The 23,991-nt window shown below is 50.7% G+C and overlaps 1 protein-coding gene, 1 long non-coding RNA gene and 1 pseudogene across 2 annotated transcripts in view; 1 reads left to right on the top strand and 2 right to left on the bottom strand.

Annotated features, from left to right (window-relative positions):
* Positions 1-543: 543 nt before the first annotated feature.
* On the bottom strand, positions 544-2,318 carry LOC102006508 (annotated as a pseudogene).
* A 6,261-nt stretch (positions 2,319-8,579) lies between these two features.
* On the top strand, positions 8,580-14,567 carry LOC106149425. Its single transcript, XR_001235610.1, has 3 exons — positions 8,580-10,950; positions 11,803-11,888; positions 13,037-14,567. It is a non-coding gene; the product is annotated as an uncharacterized LOC106149425 (long non-coding RNA).
* Tgm2 (transglutaminase 2) overlaps positions 13,273-23,991 on the bottom strand; it is a 32,385-nt gene continuing 21,666 nt past the window's right edge. The window contains exons 9-13 of the mRNA XM_005392542.2: positions 23,716-23,958; positions 21,749-22,033; positions 17,366-17,526; positions 16,263-16,399; positions 13,273-15,083 (exon numbers count right to left, since the gene is read on the bottom strand). Of these exons, the coding sequence (XP_005392599.1) occupies positions 14,933-15,083; positions 16,263-16,399; positions 17,366-17,526; positions 21,749-22,033; positions 23,716-23,958 (977 nt within the window). The 3' untranslated portion in view covers positions 13,273-14,932. The remainder of the gene's footprint in view (positions 15,084-16,262; positions 16,400-17,365; positions 17,527-21,748; positions 22,034-23,715; positions 23,959-23,991) is intronic.

Genomic DNA, 23,991 nt, shown 5'->3' with positions numbered 1-23,991 from the left:
TTGACTTTTTAAACAGAAGGAGTTTTTTTTTTAATGCTGGATTTCTTCAGTGCTTTACTGGTCTTAGAAAAATTTTCCAGAATATTGCTTCACACTGTTCTAAAGCAAATACTGTACATTCTCTGTCTGGTACTGTGTTCCTATATGGTAATGATACAAGCTTTGCATCCTTCTAAAGTCTTATCAGTTTTGATAGAAGCTTCTGATTCATGATGGATTTGTTTAATTCACTGACCATCTTTGGCAGTAATAGATCCACTTATATCTTGGGAATAGTTACTTGTGTAGTAATAATAGGTTCACCAAGATCTCTATGTGAGGCATGACCCCCTGTGAAGGAATTAAAATCTCGGGAGCTATCCCGTCCTTAGATGCCATCTGCCATTCCAGCGGGCTACAGAGGTCCAGGTTTCCCCAGCACTGAAACCAACCACGCCGTCATAGCACTCCAGAGCTTCCTCTTCCATCATAGGCCTTTAGATCTCATCTTGGTAGTAGGGGTGGAAGAGGAAGATTCAGAGTTCTGCCACCACCCCAGCCACCTCAGCGAGGAGGCATTCTGTCAAAACCACCTTTTGCCCACATGGGGAATCCCACAGGACATCCACAGGTCATTAAACATCATTGTAAAAGCACCACAATCATAGGTTTCACTGTGAAAGTGGGATCCTAAGGCTATGCACATCCTTTCATGGGAGGTTGGGATACAAGGTCAAGGATGATCTCTAGATACTTTACAACCCGAGCAGACTTTTCTCCAATAAGAATGACTCATTCAGTGGAATGAGGACAGCATTCCTGGAAATTTTTTATTGTCGTCTGAGTGTGTTCTTGAAGTGCTTTCATTTTGGCACCACTGGGCCCAGTAATTCTTCCCGCCAGATTCTAATAAATTAAGTCTCAACCCTCCAAGTAACTTCCTTATAGTGGTAATTTAAGCACTCCACAGCATCAGGTCCCATCAGGAGCTGGCTGGCTGCAGAGAGTAATGGCCACTGCAGGCCCTCTTCCAAGGTAGGGGTGGTTTTCTTCAGAATTTCTCCAGTTGTTTCAGTACCAGTAGTCATACTTGATATGCACTTGGCCGATTGCTGTCTGGGACTGGAACACTGGCGTTGTAGCCTCTAAGAAGCATCCTAACAGTCTCGTATCCCCTGTTTTCCAGTCACTGCCCCAGCATTCTTGCTCCAAAACAGAATGAATGATTCAACTATGTCATCAGTGTTTCTAGATATTTTACGTTCTTGTTTCTCCTCAGATTTCCTGCAGGGCACTTACCAAATTCACTATTGGTTTCAGTATTGGGGAGGGTTTCCTCTGGCTGCTTCCCATTTTCTTGTATTAAATGGATACACCAATCATGTGGGTCTGTCTGCCCTTCACCACCGCCAGTTGTGGCATTTTGTTTATATATTGATGGACTTTTGGGGCTAACATTAAGGGTTTAGATTTATATTTTTGAGTAAGATCATTATGTAATTTTCCTTTCTTACAGTGTCCTTGTGCTATTTTGGTATGTTATGTTAGCCTTATAAGATGACTTGGAGATTATTCACTCTTTTTCTATTTTCTGGAAGAGATTGTCAAAGACCAAAATTTTTTCTTCTTGGAATATCAGAACTTACCACTGAAGCCATCTAGAGTTCAAATTTTCTTTGCAGAAAGGGTTTCAGGTAACTGATTCAATTTCTTCAGTTGTTAGAGAATTATCTAGGCTTTCTATTTTATCTTAAGTAAAATTGATATATTACACCTTTCTAGTGCATGATACATTTCATTTAAATTTTCAATTTATTGAATCAAAGTTGTCGAGAATATCCTTTTTTCTTTAAAGTTGTGGTGTCTGTAGTAGTGTCTCATTGTGATTCATATTATTTTGTTTGTGTGTATGTGTGTGCTATTTCTTTTTCTTGTTTCATAAATTTTTTTGCACTAGAGACTGAATCCAATCTCTTCACACTGAGATTCATCCCCAGATTATTTTATTTCTACTGTAATTGCATTTGTTCAACATTATTTTTCCAAATTCTCAGGGTGAGTGTTCATTTTTATCCATTTTCAGTTTCTTCTCTGATTCATGCATTTAAGGCTATAAATTTTTCTGTAGTACTGATCTATCTACATCTACCAATTTTGATGAGTTTTCTGTTATCAATTGATTTAAAATATTTTCTAACTTAATTTTTGATTCTTTAACTTTTTATTATTTCTTGATCTCCTAGCATTTGGATATTTGTAATTATATGCTATTCTTGACTTATACCTTGGTTATAATGTTTTCTTGTCTGACTTATTAATTCTCACCTAACTGTACCCATCATACAAACCTAGAAGTAAGCCTCACTTTCTGTAAAAAAATAAACAAAAACACTTTACCTGCACAAACACGATGGAAACTAAAGCAATCTTTATCATTTAATCATTTTGTATTTTTTTAAAAACTCCTACTAAGTGCAAGAGTGTTTCTATAGAGAGGAAATTGTTAATCAGGTCTGGAAATTTTCCATTGAATATCTGTTTCTTCAAAAGAAACCACTGTAAGAAAAATAATATTTAGAATGGATGCCACCTACCCCACTGTGTGCCAGTAACATTTGTGGATTCTACTACACAGAGGTAAGAAGATCCACTCTCCTGTCCCTAGAATTTTGTGGTATAGTAGCAGAGGCAAGATAGGTACTCAGCTAATCATGTGGAATATAATAAATTCCAGGCACAGGACAGGTGCCTTCTAAATCATCTCTGAGTGAATGATATGCATTGCCCTGGGAGTTCAGAGGAGAGGACATTACTTCTGTGGTGGATTGACAATTGGTGGTCAACTTGTAACACCTCGCTGAACTGAACCAGCATGGTGCTGGGTGTGGGAGGCCCACCTGAGGATTGTTGCCAGCAGCATAAGAGGCGGAACTTGAGAGGAAGAAATTTAGAGGCTGGTGGAAGCTGTCAGAAGCTGTTGGAAGCTAAGAGAGGCTGTTGGGAAGCTGTAGGGAGCTGTTGGTTTTCCTGGAGGACCTTGTCATGCTGGTTTTCCTGATGAACTTGGCTGTTCTCATCAGAAGAGGAGCTCAGGACCTCGGTGTTGCTGAGAATAGCTACGGTTCACTTTAGGGGCGCTCTGTTCCTCACTTTGAGCGTTGCTTCCTAGCTCCAGCGGGGAAGATGGTGCACTGGCCAGTCTCCTGGAGAAGCTTGTCATGCTGGCTTTCCTGATAGGAGCCCGGCTGTTCTCATCATGGGAGGAGCTTGGGACCTCACTATCCCTGGTGATGGCTGTAATACCTTTTGGGGGAGCTCTGGTCCTTATTTTGAGCATCGCTTCTTGGCTCCAGTGCAGATCCCTCAGCCTGCTAGCACAGATCCTTCATCCCGCTGGCACAGACTTTCTAGCTCCCACCACTGACCTTTGCGCCTTCCCAGCACAGATCTATGGAACAGGCCTGCATGAGACACTGTCATGAGCTCTAAGCCTCCAGCTGGACTCGTGGGAGGCACTGTTATGGGCTCTAGGTCTTCCGCTGGACTCATGCAGGACATTGCTGTGGGATCCAGGCCCTCAGCTGATCAAGATTCTTTGGTCTTTAGTGTGCGGACAGATTTCCTGCACTCTTTTTGTATATGATTCTTTGGGTGACTGTTATAAATAATCTTATAAAATATGTGTCCTGTATTACATTGTTCCCCTTGCAAAACCCCAAACTCAACAACTTCTGAATAAAATATATCAAGGAAATGTTTGTAATGCATTTGAGTCAGGTCTCAGAAATACGTTATTCAGAGAAATAGAAGGTAGGTGCAGTTTGGGTGGGTGAGCAGCATAAAGGTGGGGAATAAAGGTAGGGAATATTTTTGTTTTATTTTTAAAAAATGCTTTACTGAGATACACCACAGTTTATCCATTTAAAGTGTGCAATACAGTATTTATAGGACTTGTAGAACCATTAATCCAAATTTTAGAACACTTTCATCCTCTAAAAAGGAAAGTGCTCATTAACATCAGCCTCTATTTTCCCTGTCTTCACTTCTCCACACCCATAGGTAAGTACTAATCCGCCTCTATTTGTCTGTTGTGGATATTTCATATAAATGGAATCCTTGTTTTTTTTTTTTTTTGGTCTTTTTGAGACAGGGTCTCACCATGCAGCTCAGGCTGGCCTTGAACTCACTTTGTAGCCAAGGTCTGTCTCGAACTTGGAACGATTCTCCTGCCTCAGCCTCCTGAGTGCTGGGATTACAGGCGTGTGCCACCACACCCAGCATAAATGGAATTTTAAAATACATGTTTTTTTGTAACTGCCTTCTTTCATTTAGGTTAATGTAGCATATATCAGCACTTTATTCATTTTTATTGCAAATGATGCTCCAGTGGATGGCTATACCATATTTCACTTACCCGTTCATCAGTTAATGATGTTTCCACATTTTTATTTTTGCTTTTGTTTTTGTTTTTGGGAGTACTGAGGATTGAATCCAGGGCCTTTGCACTGAGTAATATCCCTAGCTTTTTTTTTTTTTTTTGTCTTTTTGAGACAGGGTCTCTCTATGCAGTTCAGGCTGGCCTTGAGCTCACTTTGTAGCCCAGGCTAGTCTCGAACTCCCAATGATCCTCCTGCCTCAGCCTCCTGAGTGCTGGGATTACAGGCATGCGCCACCATGCCCAGCTCTATTTTTTATTTTGAGACAAGGTCTCCCTGAGTTGATAAGTTGCCCACACTGGGCTTGTTGAACTTACCACCCTCCCACCTCAGCCTCTCAGAGTCCTGGGATTATGGTATATACCACCATGCCAGCTTGTTTCTACTTTTTTGACTGCTATGAATACTGTTGTGGACATTCACATACAACTTTTGTGTGGGCATATGTTTTCATTCCCCAGTTCCACTAGGAGAGGAATCAACTGGTCAAATACTAGGTCTGTGTTTAACTTTTGAAAGACTGCTTGACTGTTCCCCAGAGCTGCTGTGTATGATGGTTCCAACTTCTCCACCTCCTCATCAATACCTGTTACGTGTCTTATGAGCACAGCGCTCATGTGGATGTGAAGTGGTCTCTCTTTGTGGTTGATTTTCATTTTTCAGTGGCTAATGATGTTGAGCATCTTCTCACGTGCTTATTAGCCATTTGTGTATCTTCACTTGAGAAATGTCTATTCAACTCTTGCCCGTCTTTCACTGGGTTATTTACCTTCTTACAGTTATGTTATAAATTCTTTATATATTTTGGATATTAGACTCATCAGATAAATGATGTGCAAATGTTTTCCCCATCATGTGGGTTGATTCTTTGCATTCTTTATGGCATCCTTTGAATCAGAAAAACTTTAAATGAAGTCTTATTTATTTATTTGTTTGTTTGTTTATAGTTCAGGCTGGTCTTGAACTCATGGCGATCTTCTTGCCTCAGCCTCCCAAGTGCTGGGATTACAGGTGTGCACCACCACATCCAGCTCCAATTTATGAACCCTCTCAGCTGTCATTTGTGCTTTGGTGTTGTGTCATAGAGTTTGTGTCTTAACCTGGACATTGGTCCCATGGGTGGGCTCAGTAAGTGAAAACTTACTGGGAAGTTGTGATTTGTATATTTTTCTCCAAGTGTTCAATAAATGGCTTTTTTAAGGGGCTGGCCATAATGCTAACCTCTTCAACTGGATCATCATGCAGGACAAATAGGTAAATGTGTACATAGTGCGTAGCACAGGGCCCTGCCCTGCTTAATGCCAATACATTGCAGTTGTTATTGTTCAGATCCAGCTCTGCTCCTTTCTGGGTGGTGATCTTGGCCCCTGAGTCACTTTACCCTGCTGGACCTCACATGCCTCACCGTGGACTGGGTCAGTGGCACCCACTTCACCTCAGCCACCAAACACCTCACTGAGACAAGATGCAACTTTTTCAAGCTTCCCATCAGCCTCCAGGGGCCTCGCCAAGGGCTGGGTCAAGGAAACAGGAAAGAAGTAAAAGAAAAACCAAGTCACAGCTGAAGAGAGAGACACATGGTTAGCTGGGGCTGCGAGGGTTGGGTGGCTGCCAGCAGCTGGGCGTGGGGCATTCATCAGAGCTGAGCAGCGCGGGCTGGCTGGGAACGAGGGGAGAGCTGGCCAGGGAGGGTGCGGTTTCCAGGGGGAGCAGGACCTGGTGGTGCCAGGCACTTGGCTTGGGCAGGCCAGGCGCTCAACCCTGGCCAAGGCCTGACTGGACGGGAGGCAGCTGCAGTGCAGCTTAATGCTGAGGAATTAGAGATCACACAGCTCTCTGCTCCTAAGCCCCAGCTCTGGTGGCCCCTGTGAGATTCAGTCTTCCTGTGTTTGCCCAAGTAACCCTTCCCCCGGCCCCCACTCCTCTAAGCCTCTCTCACTCTTAGTCCCTGAGGAAGTTTCTCCACCCTTCTCCTTCACTGAGCCACTTCGCAGCTGCCCCCCAGGTCTCCCCACTTCTACCCTGGCCCAACATTCCCTCCTGGGTGGCTGCAGGGAGCTTCCTAAAGCAGCAAGTAGGTGGCGCAGCCTCCAGTGGGAACCGTGAGCAAAAATACTCAGAAATGCCAGCCTTTCCTCTGGTCTTGAGGACAGGCCAAAGTTTTGAGGGGTCTGAAGCTTTTACCTTCGGGGAAGGGCCTCTCATTAAAGTGTAACATGTACAGAAAAGGCACAGATCTTAAGTCACGGCTTGATGATTTCTCCGAAATGGAGCACATGTTAATTGGCTTCTAACGCAAGACTCAGCCTATTAGCAGCACCCTAGAAACCCCAGGTACCTGGAGCCTCTTTCCCGTCGTTAGCCATCCCTGAAAGGTAGCCACTCCCTTGGCTCCTAACATCATGGATTAGCTTTGCCTGGTTTCAAAGTTCCTGTGAATAAAACCAGCAGTGTGCGCCCCGGTACCTGGCATCTTCGGTTACCATATTTGTGAGAGCCAGTTGAGTCACTGTATGCTTTTATCACTCGTTCCTTCTCATTTCTCCCATAGTGTTGCCTCTGATGACTGCGCCACAACTGGTCTCTCTATTCTGTGACTGTTGGGCTTTTCGGTTGTTTTCTGCTTTGGAATGTTTTGGAAAAGCCTGCTATGAACATTCTTGTACGTGTCTTCTGGAGGCCAAGCGGGCTCTTGTCTGCTGGCTGTGTATTCATGAGGGCATGTGCTGCATCGCAGGGAGAGGTGGACATTCAGCTTTGGAAGATACGGTACTGCAAATCTGGAAGGGCATGGTGGCCCACACCTACAGACCCAGCTATGTGGGAGGCTGAGACGGAAGGATCGTGAGTTCCAGGCCAGCCTGGGCAACTTAGTGAGATCCCATCTCAAAGTAAAATAAAGATCTGGGGTATAGCTCACTGGCAGAGCACATGTCTAGTGTACACAAGGGTCTGGGTTCAATCCTCAGTAACACACACACGCACGCGCACACAGAGTGTTGATGAAGATGTGCAATAGGAACTCTCATACCCTCTGGGAGGAGAGTATAGTTGGTATCATTTGGTGCAACCACTTTGGAAAATTGATTTGCATTTATGTATGTGTGTGTGTGTATCTGTAAAATGACTTAAAATGATTTAATGGTTATTTAACTCTTATTTAGTCTTTACTGTTGCAAAAGTGTGCCCATGCAACCATTTTATTTTCCACTTTCGGTGCAGTATTCAAAAAATTTCATGAGATATTCAGCACTTAATTATAACATGGGCTTTGTGTTAATAGTTTTGCCCAGTGTAGGCTAATGAAAATGTTCTGAGCATATTAAAGTAGGCTGGGCTTAAGTTCTGATGTTCGGTAGATTTGGTGTATTAAATGCATTTTCAACATGATTTTAGTTGTTGCTGTTGTCTTTTTGAGACAGGCTCTCGCTATGCAGTTCAGGCTGGCCCTGAGCTCACTCTGTAGCCCAGGCTGGTTTTGAATGCTCAACGATCCTCCTGCCTCAGCCGCCCGAGTGCTGGGATTACAGGTATGCACCACCATGCCCGGCTCAACATGATATTTTAAACCTACAGTAGGCTTATTGGAATGAAACCCATCATAAGTGGAGGAGTGTGTGCATACTTATGTATATATTACTTCCTAATTTTAGTCATTCTGGTGAAGAGACTGTTTCATCACACTGTAGCCTTAATTTTAGTTTTAAAGGACGAGCTTTAGTAAAAAAGACTAGAGAGTGAAATGACCAATGTAAAACTGGGTACAAAAGTAAATATTTATGAGTAGTGTGAAAAGAAATCACAATAAACTGCTGGAGACTTTTAACATTTCAGATTCCTTTCTCCTGAAGTTTTTGAGGCGACTTCCCAGAAATTCCTCCTTCCAAAAGCTTGCTGAGGGGCTGGGGATTTAGCTCAGCGGCAAAAGCGCCTGCCTGGCAAGTGCAAGGTCGTGAGTTCGGTTCCCGGTACCGGAGAAAAACCAAAAAAAAAATAAATAAATAAATAAAAATAAAAATGACAACTTTTTGGGGGCTGGGGATTTAGCTCAGTGGCAAAAGCACCTGCCTGGCTATAGCGCAAGGTCGCGAGTTCGGTTCCCGGTACCGGAGAAAAAAAAAAAAAAAAAAAAAAAAAACAAAAAAAAAAACAAACAAAAGCTTGCTGAGAACAGTGTGACTCCCTCCCCCCTGGGAACACTCCCTGTGAATCCCAACATGGAGCCCGAGCACATGGCTCTCCTGAAGCTTCGCATCCTCGGCTTCCTGGGAAGTGGGCCCTGCCGGGCCAGTGGGGAGCTTGGAAGCAACGGCTGGAATTTCTTCTTGGTCTCTGTTGGCCTGCTTGTCTGCCTGCTCCAGGATGGCCTTGGAGGGAGCTGGCATAGGATTGAGACCATGCGGTTGGAAGCTGGGATCTTCCCTGGTGCCTCTGGCTTCCTTGTGACCCCAGAACAGAAGCTCAGAGCACCGTTTGGAGAGTAGCCCTTCCACTTTTCGTAAAGCACCATGATGAAACATGACCTGTGACTGGTAAGTGCACAGGTCTCCTTGATCCGCGAGGTTTACTCAGCTTCTGGAGGCCTTCCTGGTTTCATGGGGTAGGCAAGGCGCAGACATGATCATGGACAACTTGTGTGGAGTGTGCCTGCGTGCCCAGATCAGTGGCACCACAGAGCTCCTCTGTGTCCTCTGTCACTTGACACCAGGAGAACTAAGGCCCAGAGAAGGGAAGACATTTCCCCACGGTCACTCAGCATAGCCAGACACACCTCCAGAGTCAGAATCCAGCCTGAGATTCTGTGGCTCAGCCTTTTTTCTTTCTGCTGTTTATTGTTAATTATTTTAAAAACAACCTTATCGGGATACAGTTCACATACTTTTCAGTTCAGCTTTTTAGTGTGCAGTTCAATGACTTCTAGTACACAGTACATCCATCCCCTCAACATTAGAACATTTTCACTATTCCTAGAAGAAACTTCATCCCCCCTGGTTGTCATCATTCTCCCCGTCTGTTCCTCCATCCCCTAGGCCAGTGGTGGTGAACCTATGGCATGTGTGCCACAGCCAGCTGCTTATATCATTGAAAGCTCTAAAGGCTTCACCATCACTGCTGGCCCTAGGCCAGCCTATCTATTTCCTGTCTCTACAGATTTGCCTATTCCAGACATCTCCTATAAATGAAGTTAAACATTATATGACCTTTGTTTTTGGCTCCTTTCACTTATATTTTCAAGTATAATGTAGCATGTATCAGCACTCCATTCCTTTTCATTGCCGAGTAACATTCCACTGTGTGGTTATACTATATTTTATTTATCCATTGATTAACTGATGGTCATTTTGCATGTTTCTACTGTTTGTCTGCTATAAATGGTGAATTGTGAACATTCACAAACAGATTTCCAGGTGGACATGCTCTCATTCATCCTGAGTATAAATCCAAAAGCAGAGTTGCTGGATTGTAAGCTAACTCCACATTCATGCGCCCAGCCTTCTGACCCCGGCTTGCCCAGACTTTGGAGGTGCTAAAGGAAAATGGTGAGCAGGATCTGGCAAGCAAGTCCCCTCAACTCTTCAGGCCTTCCACCAAATGCCACAGGATGCTTCGCTGGATCCCACTTCCTGCTCTGCCCTCAGCGTGCTGGGCAATCTGGGCGAGGTGGTTTACATCTCTGCCTTCGATTCCCAGGGGAAACACGACCCCGACCTCGGGCAGCGTGGGTCACTGCTGCCTGTCTGTGAACGTCCCAGGGATGGTGTCAGTGCTCAGGCTTTGGAGTCTGCCCCATTTGCCCACCTTCCACCTGTAAGGCTCATGGTGCTGTGTGTCATGGAGGCTGAAGGCTCGTCACCTTTCACCACTCCTCTTTTGAAGGGATGTTTCTTTGCCCTCTTGAAATGAAGCATACAGCCTCAAGGACTCTGCTGGGAGTCTCTGCGCATCTGCCCAGGCCTGCCGCAGGAGAAGAGGGAGGCCTGGTGAGAATGTCCCGCCCCAGCCCTGGCCGGAAAACACACCTCTAGGAGCCCCTCTCAACCCTCCGCCCTTGGCGCCTGCATCCCGCACTCCGGCAGTGTTCTGTTATTCTGAGCTTGGCATGGGGCTGTGGGGTGAGCTGGCAGACATCCCGGGTAAACACGAGCAGCTGGACGGGACAAACGCCTTCAGGGGACGCAGGGTGGACCCCACCAGACCCTGCTCTGTGAGGGCTGCCAGGGCTTATGTGAAGGCTTCTGCCCGCTGAGTGGTGGACCTGGTAGGAGAGGACAATGCAGGGGGAACGGGCTGGGGCCCTGGGCCGAGCCCAGGCCTGGCAACAGCTGCTGCCTGGGTCAAGTCTCAGCTCTGTACCCTATGACTGTGTGACCTTGGGCAAATTGCTTAACGTTTCTGTGCCTCAGTTTCCTTATCTATAAAGTAGGGGGAGCAGCACAGCCTCTAGGGTCCCCTAAGTACCAGAAAGGACTTCGGGGAGTCACTGACGCGTTGAGAACTGTCTGCCTGGGAAAGAACCGTAAAACAGGCCGACACGGTACGTACGTTCTGGGTAAATACAGATGTTTGGTTTTATCAAAGCCTTGGGGTTCTAATCAGGCATTGGATGTTCTTTTGGACCACAAAGAACTGGCCCTGAAATACACGGGTTTATTTTCAATGCAAACAAGGCAGGCTTGGGGCTGGGTTGGCAGGGACTTTATCAGGCCGGCTGGAGTGGCCGTCCCGGGAGGCAGTCGGGTAGGAGCTGAAATCAACAGGCAAGTTCCCTCTGCGACCTCCTTGCTGGGCTATGCCCTGGCCCTGCCCTTGGGGGCCTGCAGGACACAAATGACTGTTCCCAGCCCCGGCGGCCAAGCATTGTAAAGGGCTAAGACATGCTGAGTGAAACCAGAGGTCGAACCATTTTGCTGCAATCCAGAAAGGCCACAGAGGAAATCTCCTTGGAGTAGGTTTTGAAGGCTGAGTAGGAGCCCCTTGAGTGGAGAAGAAAGCAGGGGAGTCTTAGCAGAAGGAATGGCAGGAGGCACCCGCCACTCCATCCTTGCCCTGGCCTAGCCACCTGTTTTCCAGGGGGCTGGAGGCTGAAAGTGACATTTCCCAGAGCCCTTTTCCAGCTGGTTTCTGTGAGGATCTGCCAGTGTGGAGCTGGAGGAGGCTGGGAGAGGCCAACCTGCCTCTGGCTCTGCTGCAGCTGACCGTACGGCTCTGGCCTTGCCACCGGGGTGGCACCACTAGTGTTGAGGTGGTAACCACCAGCTCCTGGGCTTCACAGCAGCCTCCAGGTTTTGGGGTCACACAGCCTCCCCCAGCTCTTCCCCTTGAGAGTCAAATTTCCCTTAGGAACTCACTTTCTGCCTGAAATACCTGGCTGGTTTCGGTTTTCCAGGCACTCATTAATTGACCAATGCTCCAGCCCCCCAGGCCGCGCCACCGTGCAGTGCTCAAGGGACACAAGGGTCCGGCACCTAGAAGGTGAGGCAGAGTTCTTATTCTATTTGTGTCTGTCACGTCCTTCCGAATGACTGTTCCCGATCATCTGTTCATCCGATGACATTCGTCTGCCTCGTGGGTGGGGAATGAATGAATGACCAAGTCCCCGTATTCAGGAATCACAGTGGAGACAAGTGCTGCTCAGTGGGACTGCCTCCAGCCCCCTGCGGTCCTCGGGCCCTAGAAACAGAGCTAATCCTGATGAGACGGGCATCGGTGTAAAATACACACAGTGCTTCAGACACGCAGTATGAAAACAAGAAAGGGAAATATCTCACTGGTAATTTTTGTGTTGATTACAATAACGAGGCTGGGCATGGTGGCGCATGCCTGTAATCCCAGCACTCAGGAGGCTGAGGCAGAACTGCTGCGAGTTCGAGGCCAGCCTGGGCTACAAAGTGAGTTCAAGACCAGCCTCAACTGCATAGTAAGGCCCTTTCTCAAAAAGACCAAAAAAAAAAAAAAAAGTTCAAACTAGCAATATTTTGGGTATATTGAGCTAAATACATTATTAAAACTAATTTCATCTTTTTTTCTTTTTAATATGGCTATTAAAGTTGTTTTTGGCCAGGCATGTTGGCACATATGAGTAATCCCAACACTTGGGAGGCTGAGGCAGGAGGATCGGTGTGAGTTCAAGGCCAGCTTGGGCTACAAAGTGAGGTCAAGGCCAGCCTGAACTGCACAGCAAGACCCTGTCTCAAAAAGACAAAAAAAAAAAAATTTTTTTTTAAAGGGAAGGAAAGTTTATGTTGCTCAAGCTAATCCTGAACTCGGGCTCATGGGATCCTCCTGCTTCAGCCTCCTGGGCAGCTGGGGTTATAGGTGTGGGCCACTGTGCCTGGCTTTTTAAATTACATGTGCGGCTTGCATTTGCAATTCATGGTATATTTCTATTGTTCAGCACTGGTCTGGAGACACATTGGTTCTCTGATTCAGCATTCATTAGTGTCTGTTTAAGAGATATTTGGTTCCTACCCTTGAGAACTTCAGGCAGGCTGGGATTCACTGTGATAAGAGTTGGTTCATACTATAGGACTCTGGGGGCCAGAGAAGAAATCAGGGAAGGCTTTACTGCAGAGGTGACTTTGGTATTAAGCATTCGAGGATTAATTAGAGTTTGCCAACAGGTCAGGAAGAAGAAGGACATTCCAGGCTCAAGGAACTACCTGCGCAGAGGCTAAGAGGATACAGGGTGTCCAGGGGCTACAAGAAATTCACTGTGGCCCAACATACTGTGTTGGTGGAAGGGGTTAGAGATGGAGCTGGACTCTATAGAGCCTTAAACACCAGTAAATTTAAGCCTGGGGTGGGTGTGATCTCCCTCTCTCCCCGCTCAAAAACTCACAAAGGACAACAGCAGATCTTGTTTCCATGTGAAAAATAAACTCTTTTATTTCAGTGCTTGCTCCTTGTGGTTCAAAAGCGCATCTGCTGCCTGCTAGGAACCGGAAAGCGTATACATAAACCTATAGAGAAACAGGGCTGTATTTATATAGAGCACACGTTAGCTCATCTTGTAGTTCTCTCTGTGCAAAGCAGAAAGTTTTACAGGCATTGATGTGATTTTTCCCAAGACCCTGTCTGGAATCTTGGGAGTCCCAGAGGCTGTAACTGCACCTCCAGTAGAGACTGCCCCATTCCGTCCAGCCGGAGGGAAGCCTGGTCATACAGACAGCATGCGGGCATAGACTCCGAGATGATAACCCACAGGCTCTCCACGCTTCCTCAGGGCCAGGGCTGTGCCAGGGTGCTGGCTGTGCATGAGGGCTTGGGGGTGCTGGCCTTGTTGGTTAGCGACCAGGTGGGCAGCTGAGGCTCTTGCGAGGGCTGGGCATTGTGTGGGCAGGCCCCGGCTCTCCTCCCCCAGCACCGGGATCTGCAGGGAGGGACCTGCGTGCAGGTAGGAAGCAGGATGGCTGGTGGTCACGGCTTCCCTCTCGGAAACAGCCTGGGCCCTGGGGTTATTCACAAAGCCTGCCACGTGAGGCGCAGAGGCTCAGGGCCAAGAGCACATTGGAGATGCGCTGGCTCAATCATTCTGCAGATTAATGAGGAAACTGAGGCCCAGAAAAGGAAAGACAGAGTCTGACCAGACTTAGAGCTCAAACCCAGGGCTGACCTCCAGCTCCCCAAACCCCTCCAACTCCTTCCCTGCCTCCTGGGCCCAGCTGGGCCCTTTCTGGTCAGTCCCCAAGTGGTTTCTCTGTCATTCTCAGGTCAGAGCTGGTGTCATAAATGCAGTGCTGGCCTCGAGCCAGAAGGCTCAGGCTCTGGCCCAGGCCTTCACATCCCCAGCCCCGCATGTGCCACGCACCCCCAGTAGTCTGGTGTGGAGAGGGCAGCGGGCCCCTCCCAGCCTCCTCACTGGGATGCAGCTCCCAATCTGCAGCTCCCCACGGTGATGGACCTGCTGGGAGCCCTGTGCGCGCCCGCACTGCGAGCCCAGGAGGTGCCTGGTGCAGTGGGCGCCTCACAGCGGGGACAGGGGTGGGACGGCTGTTGGGCCAGGGCTTCTAGAATGGGAAGGTGGGGGCGCTGGACCTGTTCCCCAGCCCTGCCTGGCTTTGGCTCTTCAAAGGGCTGCCGGGGCCTGAGTGCCGTGGGCAAGAGGTACAGGACGCTGCTGGGCAGCTGAGCTCCTCAGCCCAGCCATGTGCACACTGTCCCACTGGCCTGCTCCAAGGGGCTACGGAGCAGATCAACAGCTGGGTGGCCAGTGACTGTCCAGGAGGGCCTGGGGCTGGGTAGGGAGAGGAAGGACCCCTCTCTTGTACCCCAGCGCCAGCCAGCCAAGGTTGGAATTCCTACCATGTTGGGATAGAACATTCCATGTTGGCACAGGGAGCTGGTGGGGAACTTGGCTCAGAGGGTCAAGATGAGCGGGAAGCACATTCCATCCCCAAGGGCCCCCGCGCAGCCCACCCCTGCCTTAAATGGCAAGTTCTGCCCATTAGCTTGAGATAAAGACCAGGTCTGGTTGGCGGTTTCCAGCAGGCTGAGGTGGGGCTGAGCACAGGGCTCCCTTAAGCGGGGCCAATGATGATGTTCCGATAGCCCTTCACTGACTTCAGCTTGTCGCACTCGAAGTTCACCACCAGCTTGTGGAGGCCCATGTCCGTGGGCAGCAGGTCTACCCGCACCTTCACTTGCTCCCCTGATTCCACGGGGTCCGGGCTGCAGAGAGAGGGAGAGGGTGAGGAAGAGCCAGAGGCATGTGACCACCGAGCACCTACAAGGACCTGGTACCAGGTCTTCACGCACACAGAGCTACTGCCAGCAGCAATAAATGGGCCTGGACCATCACCCTGGGTGGTGATGCTGCGAAGCACAGTCAGCTCTTACTGAGTCCTTCTGATGCCCTGTGTGTGGTTCTAGTGCTTTCTGAGGGTGCCCTTTTAATCCTCAAAACACCCCTACCTGCCAACACGAACTCCATTTTACAGATGCATAAACTGAGCGAAAGAGTGTGACGGAACACGCCCAGGGTCACCCAGGCAGAGACCTAGAGTGATTGTGTGTGTGTGTGTGTGTGTGTGTGTGCGCACGCACACATGTGCAAACTCATGTGAGCTTGAAAGTGGATGGTGCACCTAGTGGCAGCAAGCGGTATGTCCAGGTGGCCACCTCTGAGCTGCATGTACATGATTTGTGTCCCTTCCATACACTGCGGTAAAAACAATTTAAAATACAAAGCATGAGCCTGCCAAGCATGGTGGCACCCACCTACAATCCTAGCTACTCAGGAGGCTGGGGAGGACTGGGAGGGAGGACTGGGCGGGAAGATGATGATGTTCACTGTCTGCGGCTCATCCCCCTTGAAGTTCACCGCCAGCTTGTGGGAGGCTGGGGAAAGAGGCCTGGAAGTTTGAGCCTGGGCAACAAGCAAGACCTGGTCTCAAAATAAAAAGTAAAAAAAGGACCAGGCATTGAGCTGGGTACTCCCTGGGTTGAACCTCCAGTACTGCAATAAAATAAATAAATCAATAAAATGTGTGGCCATATCTACGTGCGAATGTGGGTACCCGTCGATGGCACGTCACACGTCCACGTGTGTGCACGCATACGTATGGCCACTCGGAGTGTGGGCACCTGAGTGTGTGAAGACTCGTGTGCTTGCTGGTGGGTGCTAAGTGATGGAGTGTGTCACTCTCCAGGTGTGTCCAAACTGGTGCACCGAGCTCAGCGAACCCGAGGCTGGGAGGAGGGAGCCCTGGCCCCGTTGCCTGAGGGTGGAGGCAGGTTCAGTGCGGGAGATGAGAGGAGGGCTCCAGGCCAGGCTCGCCCCTGGCGCAGCCCTGCCTCATCACCCTCTCCTTCCTTCCTCTTGCCTGAAAAGGAGCAACCAGCACTTACACTTCAATAGACTTCTGCTCCTTGGTCAGGCCAGCGCCCTCCACAGTGAAGATACAACCCAGCAGCTGCACAGGGAGCGGATTCTTCAGGGACACCTCGGCCACCAGCTTGCGGTTCTGCTTGGGCTCCCCCAGGACCTGGGAGAAGGTGTGGGGCAGGGTCAGGACGAGGGTGTGGGTCCAGGCTGATCCACCTCTGTACCTGGCACACTTTGGCTCGGGGTTTGCTGAACAAAGGCACACTCATCTCTGCCGCGATCACTCCCTGCCTCTATGCCTCAGTTTCCTCATCTGGAAAGCACAGGCGCATACCTGCCCAGGTCTCCTTCATAGAGCTGTAATGAGGACCCCAGGATGGAGGTACAAGATGCTTCCTTTGTCCTAGGGGCTGGCAGGTACAGATCGCAGGCCTTGGAGTCACGCTGACCTCTGCTTTCTTCACCACTGACCCTGGGGAAGTCTGGCTCTGAGCCTCGGCTGATTGAGGGATCTCACTGGAGTAAGGAGCACGAGTTCCTGCATGCGCTCACTGACTCTCCCTCTGCTGTGCATCATTTAGGTGCTGCACTGGGGGTTCTGGGCCTGGAACACCTGCCAGCAAATGACTATGATGCTGGTGATGCTGCTAAGCACGGTCAGCAGTTACTGAGTCCTTCTGACATGCTGTGTGTGGTTCTAGTACTTCCTATGGGTGCCCTTTCAGTCCTTAAAACATCCCTGCCTGCCAACATGAACCCCATCTTACAGATGCATAAAGTGAGGCAGGGTGGGGAAGGAACATGCCCAGGGTCACCCAGGCACAAACCCAGGTGGTCCGACTCCAGAGTCTGTGCCTTCACTCGCCCATCCCTCCCTGCCTCACCAGCACCATCAAGGGCCTGGGGGTCCAGGCGTGGAGCTCAGCAGTCTAAGGATTCCTGAGTCTAAGATCCCTAAATTCCATGATCCCACATCTGAGACTCTGGGATTCATACCGAGGGGCTAAAAGCCCTAAATTCTTTTGGCTTCTTGATGCTTTTCTTGGCTGGGCGTAGGATTTGGGGACCTCTGAGGCCCAAAGGCCTTGAGTTGCAGCAGAGATGTCACGGGTAGGGCTGTCCTTACCCGGATCTTGATTTCTGGATTCTCCAGGTAGAGGTCCCGCTCGGCCAGCACGTAGCTGTTGGCTGCCGGCTCTATGAGGAGGCCCCGCACCTTGATGAGGTTGGACTCGGTCAGGCAGTCGCAGTACTTCTCATAGAGGATGTGCAGGGGAATGCTTGTCTCTGCGGCAGGAGAGGGAGGTGCTGAGAGGGCTGCATGCGCTCCTGCCTCTCCTCTGAGGCAGGAATGTGGCTAAGGTCACACACACTGCACAGGCAGGGCAGGTCTCAGGCCCCTCCTGCCGGCTTCTGCTCCAGGGTTCCTCGGGAGGGGAGGCACAAGGCAGGTGCGGGCCTTGCTGCAGCACCCACGGGGCTGGGTTCTGATCCCACCTCTCAGGACCTCAGTTTTAGCACTTAGGCAACTAAGTTGCTCCCAAGGCTGCCCGGAAGTGCTCAGATCAGAGCTGCCCTCCGGCCCTGTTTGCCACCAACAGGCTGTGAGAGCCTGGGAAGGTGACCTCCCCTCTCTGTTGTCCCTATGTTCACTCTGTTCCTGGAGACATCCGGGCACTTGCTGGGTGGAGCTGTGACCAGAGGTCATTCCAGAACAAAGCCACACAGGGATGAGGGCTGACGCTGCCCTGATAAATACAAAGAAATACAAAGAAAACAAAGAAAATAAAAATACAAAAAAAAAAAAACAAAAAAAACCAAACAAGCCAGCAGGGCTGACACTGCCCCTGGCAGAGCAGGTTGGTTTTAGCTCTAGTTTCTTGTAAGAACAAAGAGCTGGGGGCCCCAGGTCCGTGTGAGGGAGGCAGGGAGGAGTGTAAGAAGGCGTGGCTGGCTCTCCTGATCACCCCACTCAGAGACCCTGGGCAGGTCCCTTTTGCTCTTAGGTCTCCATGCTAAATGGGGTGCTCCCTGGGCTTCCTGGTGACCCCACCTTTTCCCTGCAGCAGGAGCCAGAGCCATGACTATAGACTCATGTGGCCTCTGCCTTCTGCCCCCACCTCCCCATGCCAGACCAGCAACTTACAAACCCTAGCCAGATACAGTTTCTCACACGTCTGTGTCATCTTCATATGTGCATTAGTTTCCTTTAAATCAAAACTTGCTTTATAGTTTTTAACTCTTTTTTTTCCTCTTGGAGAAATTTTTCATCATTCATTACAACAAACTAGTCTCACCATAAATAAAAGATCCCCGGTGAAAATAAATACAAGCAAGCAGAGTCGTGCTTACTCTGTTCTGGCCAGACGCTGTTACCTGCTGGGGGCTCTAAGCGTGAGCCCTGAATATCTCAATGAATGAGAGCTTGGTAAGGGGTAGTCAGCATCCGCTGAGACCTCTCTAGCAGGTCCTCTGGGGACTGACTGGGACCACAAGGACAGTCACGTGGGCCTTGAGGTCCAGGCCTGCCTGAGAAACTGGTGACCACAGCCTACCCTGGAAAGTGCGGCCCTGGCCTCCAACCTTCATTCCGGGGTGGATCTGCGCTGCCTCTGATCAGATGACGTGATGTGGGGGAGAAAACCAGACTTACTGGGCCAGAAAGGACAAAGGGGAGTGAACACAACTAGCTCAGGACTCCATGGAGTGGAAACTCTGAGCAGCCGCCCAGGAAAGAAGGGAAACATTGTCCTTCAGGAGCCTGGAGGATGTGGCCTCACTGTGGGCTTTTCCAGGAGGTAGAGACCAGGCCAGGGCTGGACCCTGGCAAGCGGCCTTTCACAGGCGGGAGACCATGGCCTTGGCGTTGGGACACACGCTGGCTGTGGGGGGCATCTGTGGTCAGTCTCAATTGTTAATCACACAATATGCCCTGTTCTAGAAGGTAGCCCGGGGATGGTCCCTGAGGCCACACTGGCTGCCGTCCCAGCGGCCCACCAGAAGGGGTGAGGGAGGAGAGAGGGAAAGCGGGGGCAGGAAAGGGAAGAGAGAGAAACTGCTGAACAGGAGGCAGGGCTGGGGGAGGAGCAGATTGTGTTCCCGGGCCTGGGCCTGGCTTCCCGTCCATTAGCCTGTGGAAATCCCCGATCTTATCATCAAAGAGCACCAAGCAACGCAGCCAAAGTGTGGGGGGTGGGGGGGTCAGATTAGCCTTAGCACTGGAGAACTGGACAAGGCATGCTGGACTGGCTCCAGCTAGAGAGCAACACCTCGGTCCCCTGCCCTGCCGTGTTCCCGCAGGCTGTGTCCTTTGGGGGTCCCCAGCCAGAGGGATCCTCTGCTGAGCACATCCCTGACAGGCCTGGCTGAAGCCCCTGCAGAGGTAAGAACTCGCTGATGGGATCTGCAAGGCAAAGGCGACTCCACAGGGGCCTGGGGGCAGGGATTTGGCACTGTGGCCTGGGGCTCACCACATGCCACACATTCCAGGAGAGGAAAGTCCTTTGGGTGCTGAGCACAACAGGCGTGGACAGGTGTGGACTCAAAGGAGCCAGAAGGGCCTTTGGCAGGTCAACCAGGCTTGCACCATGGGGGACCCTGCACCTGGAGTGAGGAGAGAGGTCCCCAGGGGCCGCAGCCAGCCAAGGATGGCAGGAAGCGAGTGTGGGTGTTGTGAACGCCCCACGCACCTGTAGGAATGGACCCTGATGCTGGCTTTTGGGTTCTACATGCAGAGAAGACCCCTGGGTCTTTTCCACGTCATCAAAGTGGCAGGGACTCAGAAGCCACTGAGCCCAGAGCGGACAGCAGTGTGCGGCACAGCAGGCGATCAGGAGGGTTCTTGGCTTCTCAGCCTCCCTGAACTTCTGCTCAGAGAGGAGCAAGGGTGCAACTCCCGTTCCCCGCGCCCCCACAGGCTCACACTCTCCAGATGTCTCCCAAGCCCACGTCTTCTCTCTGAGTCCTCACAGGGCCACCAGGGGGTGCGCTGTGACCCCTTTAGAACTGACCAAACCGAGGCTCAAGAGTGCGTTCTCCCGCCTGTGCTGGGCGTTTGAAGGCAGCAGGGGCACAAGTCACAAGTCTGCTGGTTTTAGAATCCACCCCTGAACAGACGTACAGCACTCCAGCCCTGGCAGCAAAGGCTCGGCTGAGCCCGAGCGTGGGTCCATCCAGAGGAGGGCCCCAGGATGAAGAAGAAGAGATGCTGCTCTCGGGGCCGCGGAGCATGGCCCCACATGGGGCTGCCTTCTTAGGAAGCCCCGGGCCAGGCTCCAGGCAGAGGGGGAACGGAGAGGAGGGGTACTGGGTGACAGGCAGGTGGGGAGGACAAGGCAGGATGACGGAGGCCGTGCACACGGAGCACACCCATACTGGGCTGCTCCTCTTGCCAACCCTGCCACTGCGGTCATACTGAGCGCCTGCTGCATACACAACCTGCTCTGTCAGATCGCATTCCCCACAAGCCTGCTGGGGACACTGAGGTGCAGAGAGGTGGCCCTTTGCCCAGTGACAGGGATGACAGTCCACTTGGTCACACTGCCCCTTAGAGGATGGCCAGTGCCTTACATGACAGCTCCCGAGATCCTCTGCCCTGCTCCTGCCTTCGGCTCCTGGTTCCCAAGGGGAGAAAATGAGGTGGGGCCACTGGGAGTGTCACCGGGCACTGGGCTTAGGCCAGGCTCTGTGCCACCTCCCCACGTGACTGCCGTGCCGAAAATAACTTCAGGAGGACAACCAGGCACAGTGACAACACTGGACAGCCTAAGGGGACAAATGTGCAGACCTAGCTCGGGGAGCCTGAGTGACAAGGACTCTGCCCAGGGCTTGGGCTGGGCTGGGCGATCTAACGCCACCCTTCCCCAGGGAAGGGGAGGCCTCCTCTGCCTCAGAGGCTGTGTATCCTCTCCTTGGGTTCCCAGGCCTGTCCGTCCAATACTGCAGCTTCTGGTCAAGGTGCTACCTAACCTGCAGTAAAACTAGAGCTTCCGTTCTGCAGTTGCAGGACGCCACCTGCGCTGGGGATTGCCATCCCGGATCCAGCTGTGGAGCCCTCCACCCTGGTCAGAAGTTCCATGGGCAGTGCCCAGCTAGACCCTCCTCTCTCTGAGGCCAGGAGTTCAGGGCAGTGGGAGGCGCCTGAGGGGGAGGAGCTGGAAGCCAAGGACAGGAATTAGCCAGGGGAAGGGAGCAGAGGGTCTGGGAAAGTCCGCAGGGGTCCTGGGAAGAGGAGATAAAACAGAAACACAAACAAAAGAGAACAGTTGCGGAGGAGACAGGTCGGAGGCACAGTCCTGCTCTTCCTGTGCAACCACAGGGCAGCGGCTTAACCTTTCGTGCATGTTTCCCTCATTCTCATTATAAGAATTAGATGGAGATTCACGAAGCACTCAGCACACGGCCTGAGCCGGACTAAGCGCCACGTGAATGTCCGGGAAGCGAATCGCGCTCGGCGCTCAGGGCGCCACCTGACAAGCGGCCAGCGGACGCCCAGCACTGGCGGCCTTACCTGAGAAGGGGTCCAGGGTCAGGTTCAGCAGGTCCTTGGTGCCACACTCGGGCCCCAGGACCCCATTGTAGCTGACGGTGCGTGCACAGAGCAGGAGGCGGCAGTCGCGGCTCTCAGCGGTGCCGTTAGTGATGTGGGCAAAGACGTCAAAGTCACTGCCCATATTCATGTTCTGACCCACACGGATCCGCATGTCCACCCCCGTTTCCTCTTTGGCCTCCTCCTTTTCGGCCAGTTTATTCAGGTGGTTGGCCCTTGTGAAAGCTTCCCTTTCCTCTTCAGATCCTGTAAGGACAGGGACGAGGGCCATCGTCACACATGGAATACAGCAGCCATCAAGGAATCCTTTCTTTACATTTCTATACCAGGAGGAGAAAGTGTATCTGATTTATTTTCCATAAGTGAACTCCTACTCATCCCTCAAAACCCAGCCCCAACTGACTCCTCTTCCAAAAGTTTCTCTGCCCTCTTCTTCCCCAGGTTATTCTATATTTATATGCTTACCCCTTTGAGCTGCTTGAGGGGCATAACTGTGTTTTATTTGCCCTTATGTCATACCTAGGGCCTATAATAGTGCTTGGTATGCACTAGGCATGAATACAATGCAAACATTCTCACCTATAACTATTTGCACAGGGATTATTTCTATCTCAAATCTCTTCCCTCCTTTTCTCTACCTGTTCAGCTGTCCATGGCTGCTTCCTTTCTATTCTGTTTGCCCCTTTCCTGTGTGCCTTCTACCCCCTGCACCAGCGGTGTTAGGTTGGCTCTATTTTTCTATCAAACCATGAGCTCTAGACCTCCAAAGGCCAGGGAAAGCCTCTTCTGATCATCCTTTCCAGTGAAGCTCTCGGTCAGCTGTGGACAGTCAGTGAGGGTCAGGCCAAGGCAGGGATTAGAATTTCTTAGGCGCCTATGAGCACAGGCAAGCCTGGTATGCAGTGGACACTTAAGAAATCTCCATCATCTGTAGCGGGCTGGTGGATGTGCTCGATCCAATTTTTAAGAGTCCTTTTCCCCGCTGATTTTAATATTAGGAGCAGAGGGAAGCCTCGTCCTGTGTCAGACTGAATCCATCTTGTTATGTGAAGTTTCCCTTGGCCCCTTTCTCCTTAATTTCACCCTTCCCCTTCCTCCTCTGTGCTCACTTCCCCGGCTGTGTGTCAAGTGCTGCAAAGATAAACACTGCCGAGTTCCAGGAAAGTCTCCTCCGTAACCCCTCTGGACTTCCACGCACATTGCAGTAATAAAAAAAAGGGCAGAATTGTCCATCTAGAGTTGTAGGTCCTGCTCCTGATAAATATGTTAGCAAACAACAGGCAGGAGGCCCCAACCCAGTGCTGAGTCTGTGGCCTGCTGGGAACTGGTGCACAGCCAGTGGGCAAGCGAAGCTCCATCGGAGTACAGCGCTCCCCATCAGCTCCCCCACCCCTACTCCTGTCAGGTCAGCTGCAGCATTAGTTCTCACAAGAGCTTGAGCCCCGCTGCAAACTCTGTATTCCAAGAACCTAGGCTGCACTTTCCTTTGAATCATCCTGAAAACACCTTTCCTCCAGTATGTGGGAAAACTGTCTTCCAGGAAACCAGGCCCTGGTGCCTAAAAGCCTAGGAACCGCTGCATCAGGGACATCAGCAATGCTTCCGTCACGACACCTGGCCCTGCTGCAGATCGGCTGTCCCTTCGGTTTTATTATGAGTCAAGCCAAGCAGAAAAGTGAGGCTTAAAAAAACAGCCTGAATCCTCCTGTGAATAGAGATAGAATGCTTTTCCAAAATGAATCGTCCTCTACTACTGTCCCACAGTATCTGTGCACTTGTTTCTGCAGTTTCTTAAAGTGGGATGTAACCGGTAGGTCGCTGACCTACATAGGTTGCCAGATCTCTCCCCCTCACACACACATGCTCGCGCGCACACATGCACATGGCCTGCTGCAAGGCCGTGCACAGGCTCTGCGGGTGGTGCCTACCCTCTGGGTACTTGTAGTTGTAGGTGATGTCCTCCCGCTCGTCGCGGCCCACACTCTTCGTGCTGATCTTCAGCCCCACGACCAAGGAATGGTTGACGGACTTGTGCAAGGACCCGTCCTCCTGCCGGATCCAGTCCACCACATCAGCGTTGACCTCCGCAAACACGAAAGGTGCGTCGTACTTGGTGCTCAGGTCGCCCTCCTTGATGGCACGAACTGGGACCGGGCCACAGCAGTACGTCCCTGTTTGGGCGTAGGAGGGAGAGGTGGGTCAGG

Source organism: Chinchilla lanigera, unplaced genomic scaffold (assembly GCF_000276665.1).
Source record: "Chinchilla lanigera isolate Chin_1 unplaced genomic scaffold, ChiLan1.0 scaffold00044, whole genome shotgun sequence".
NCBI lineage: Eukaryota > Metazoa > Chordata > Mammalia > Rodentia > Chinchillidae > Chinchilla > Chinchilla lanigera.
Note: the sequence above shows the minus strand (reverse complement) of the source record. Positions and strands in the feature narration are given on the sequence as shown.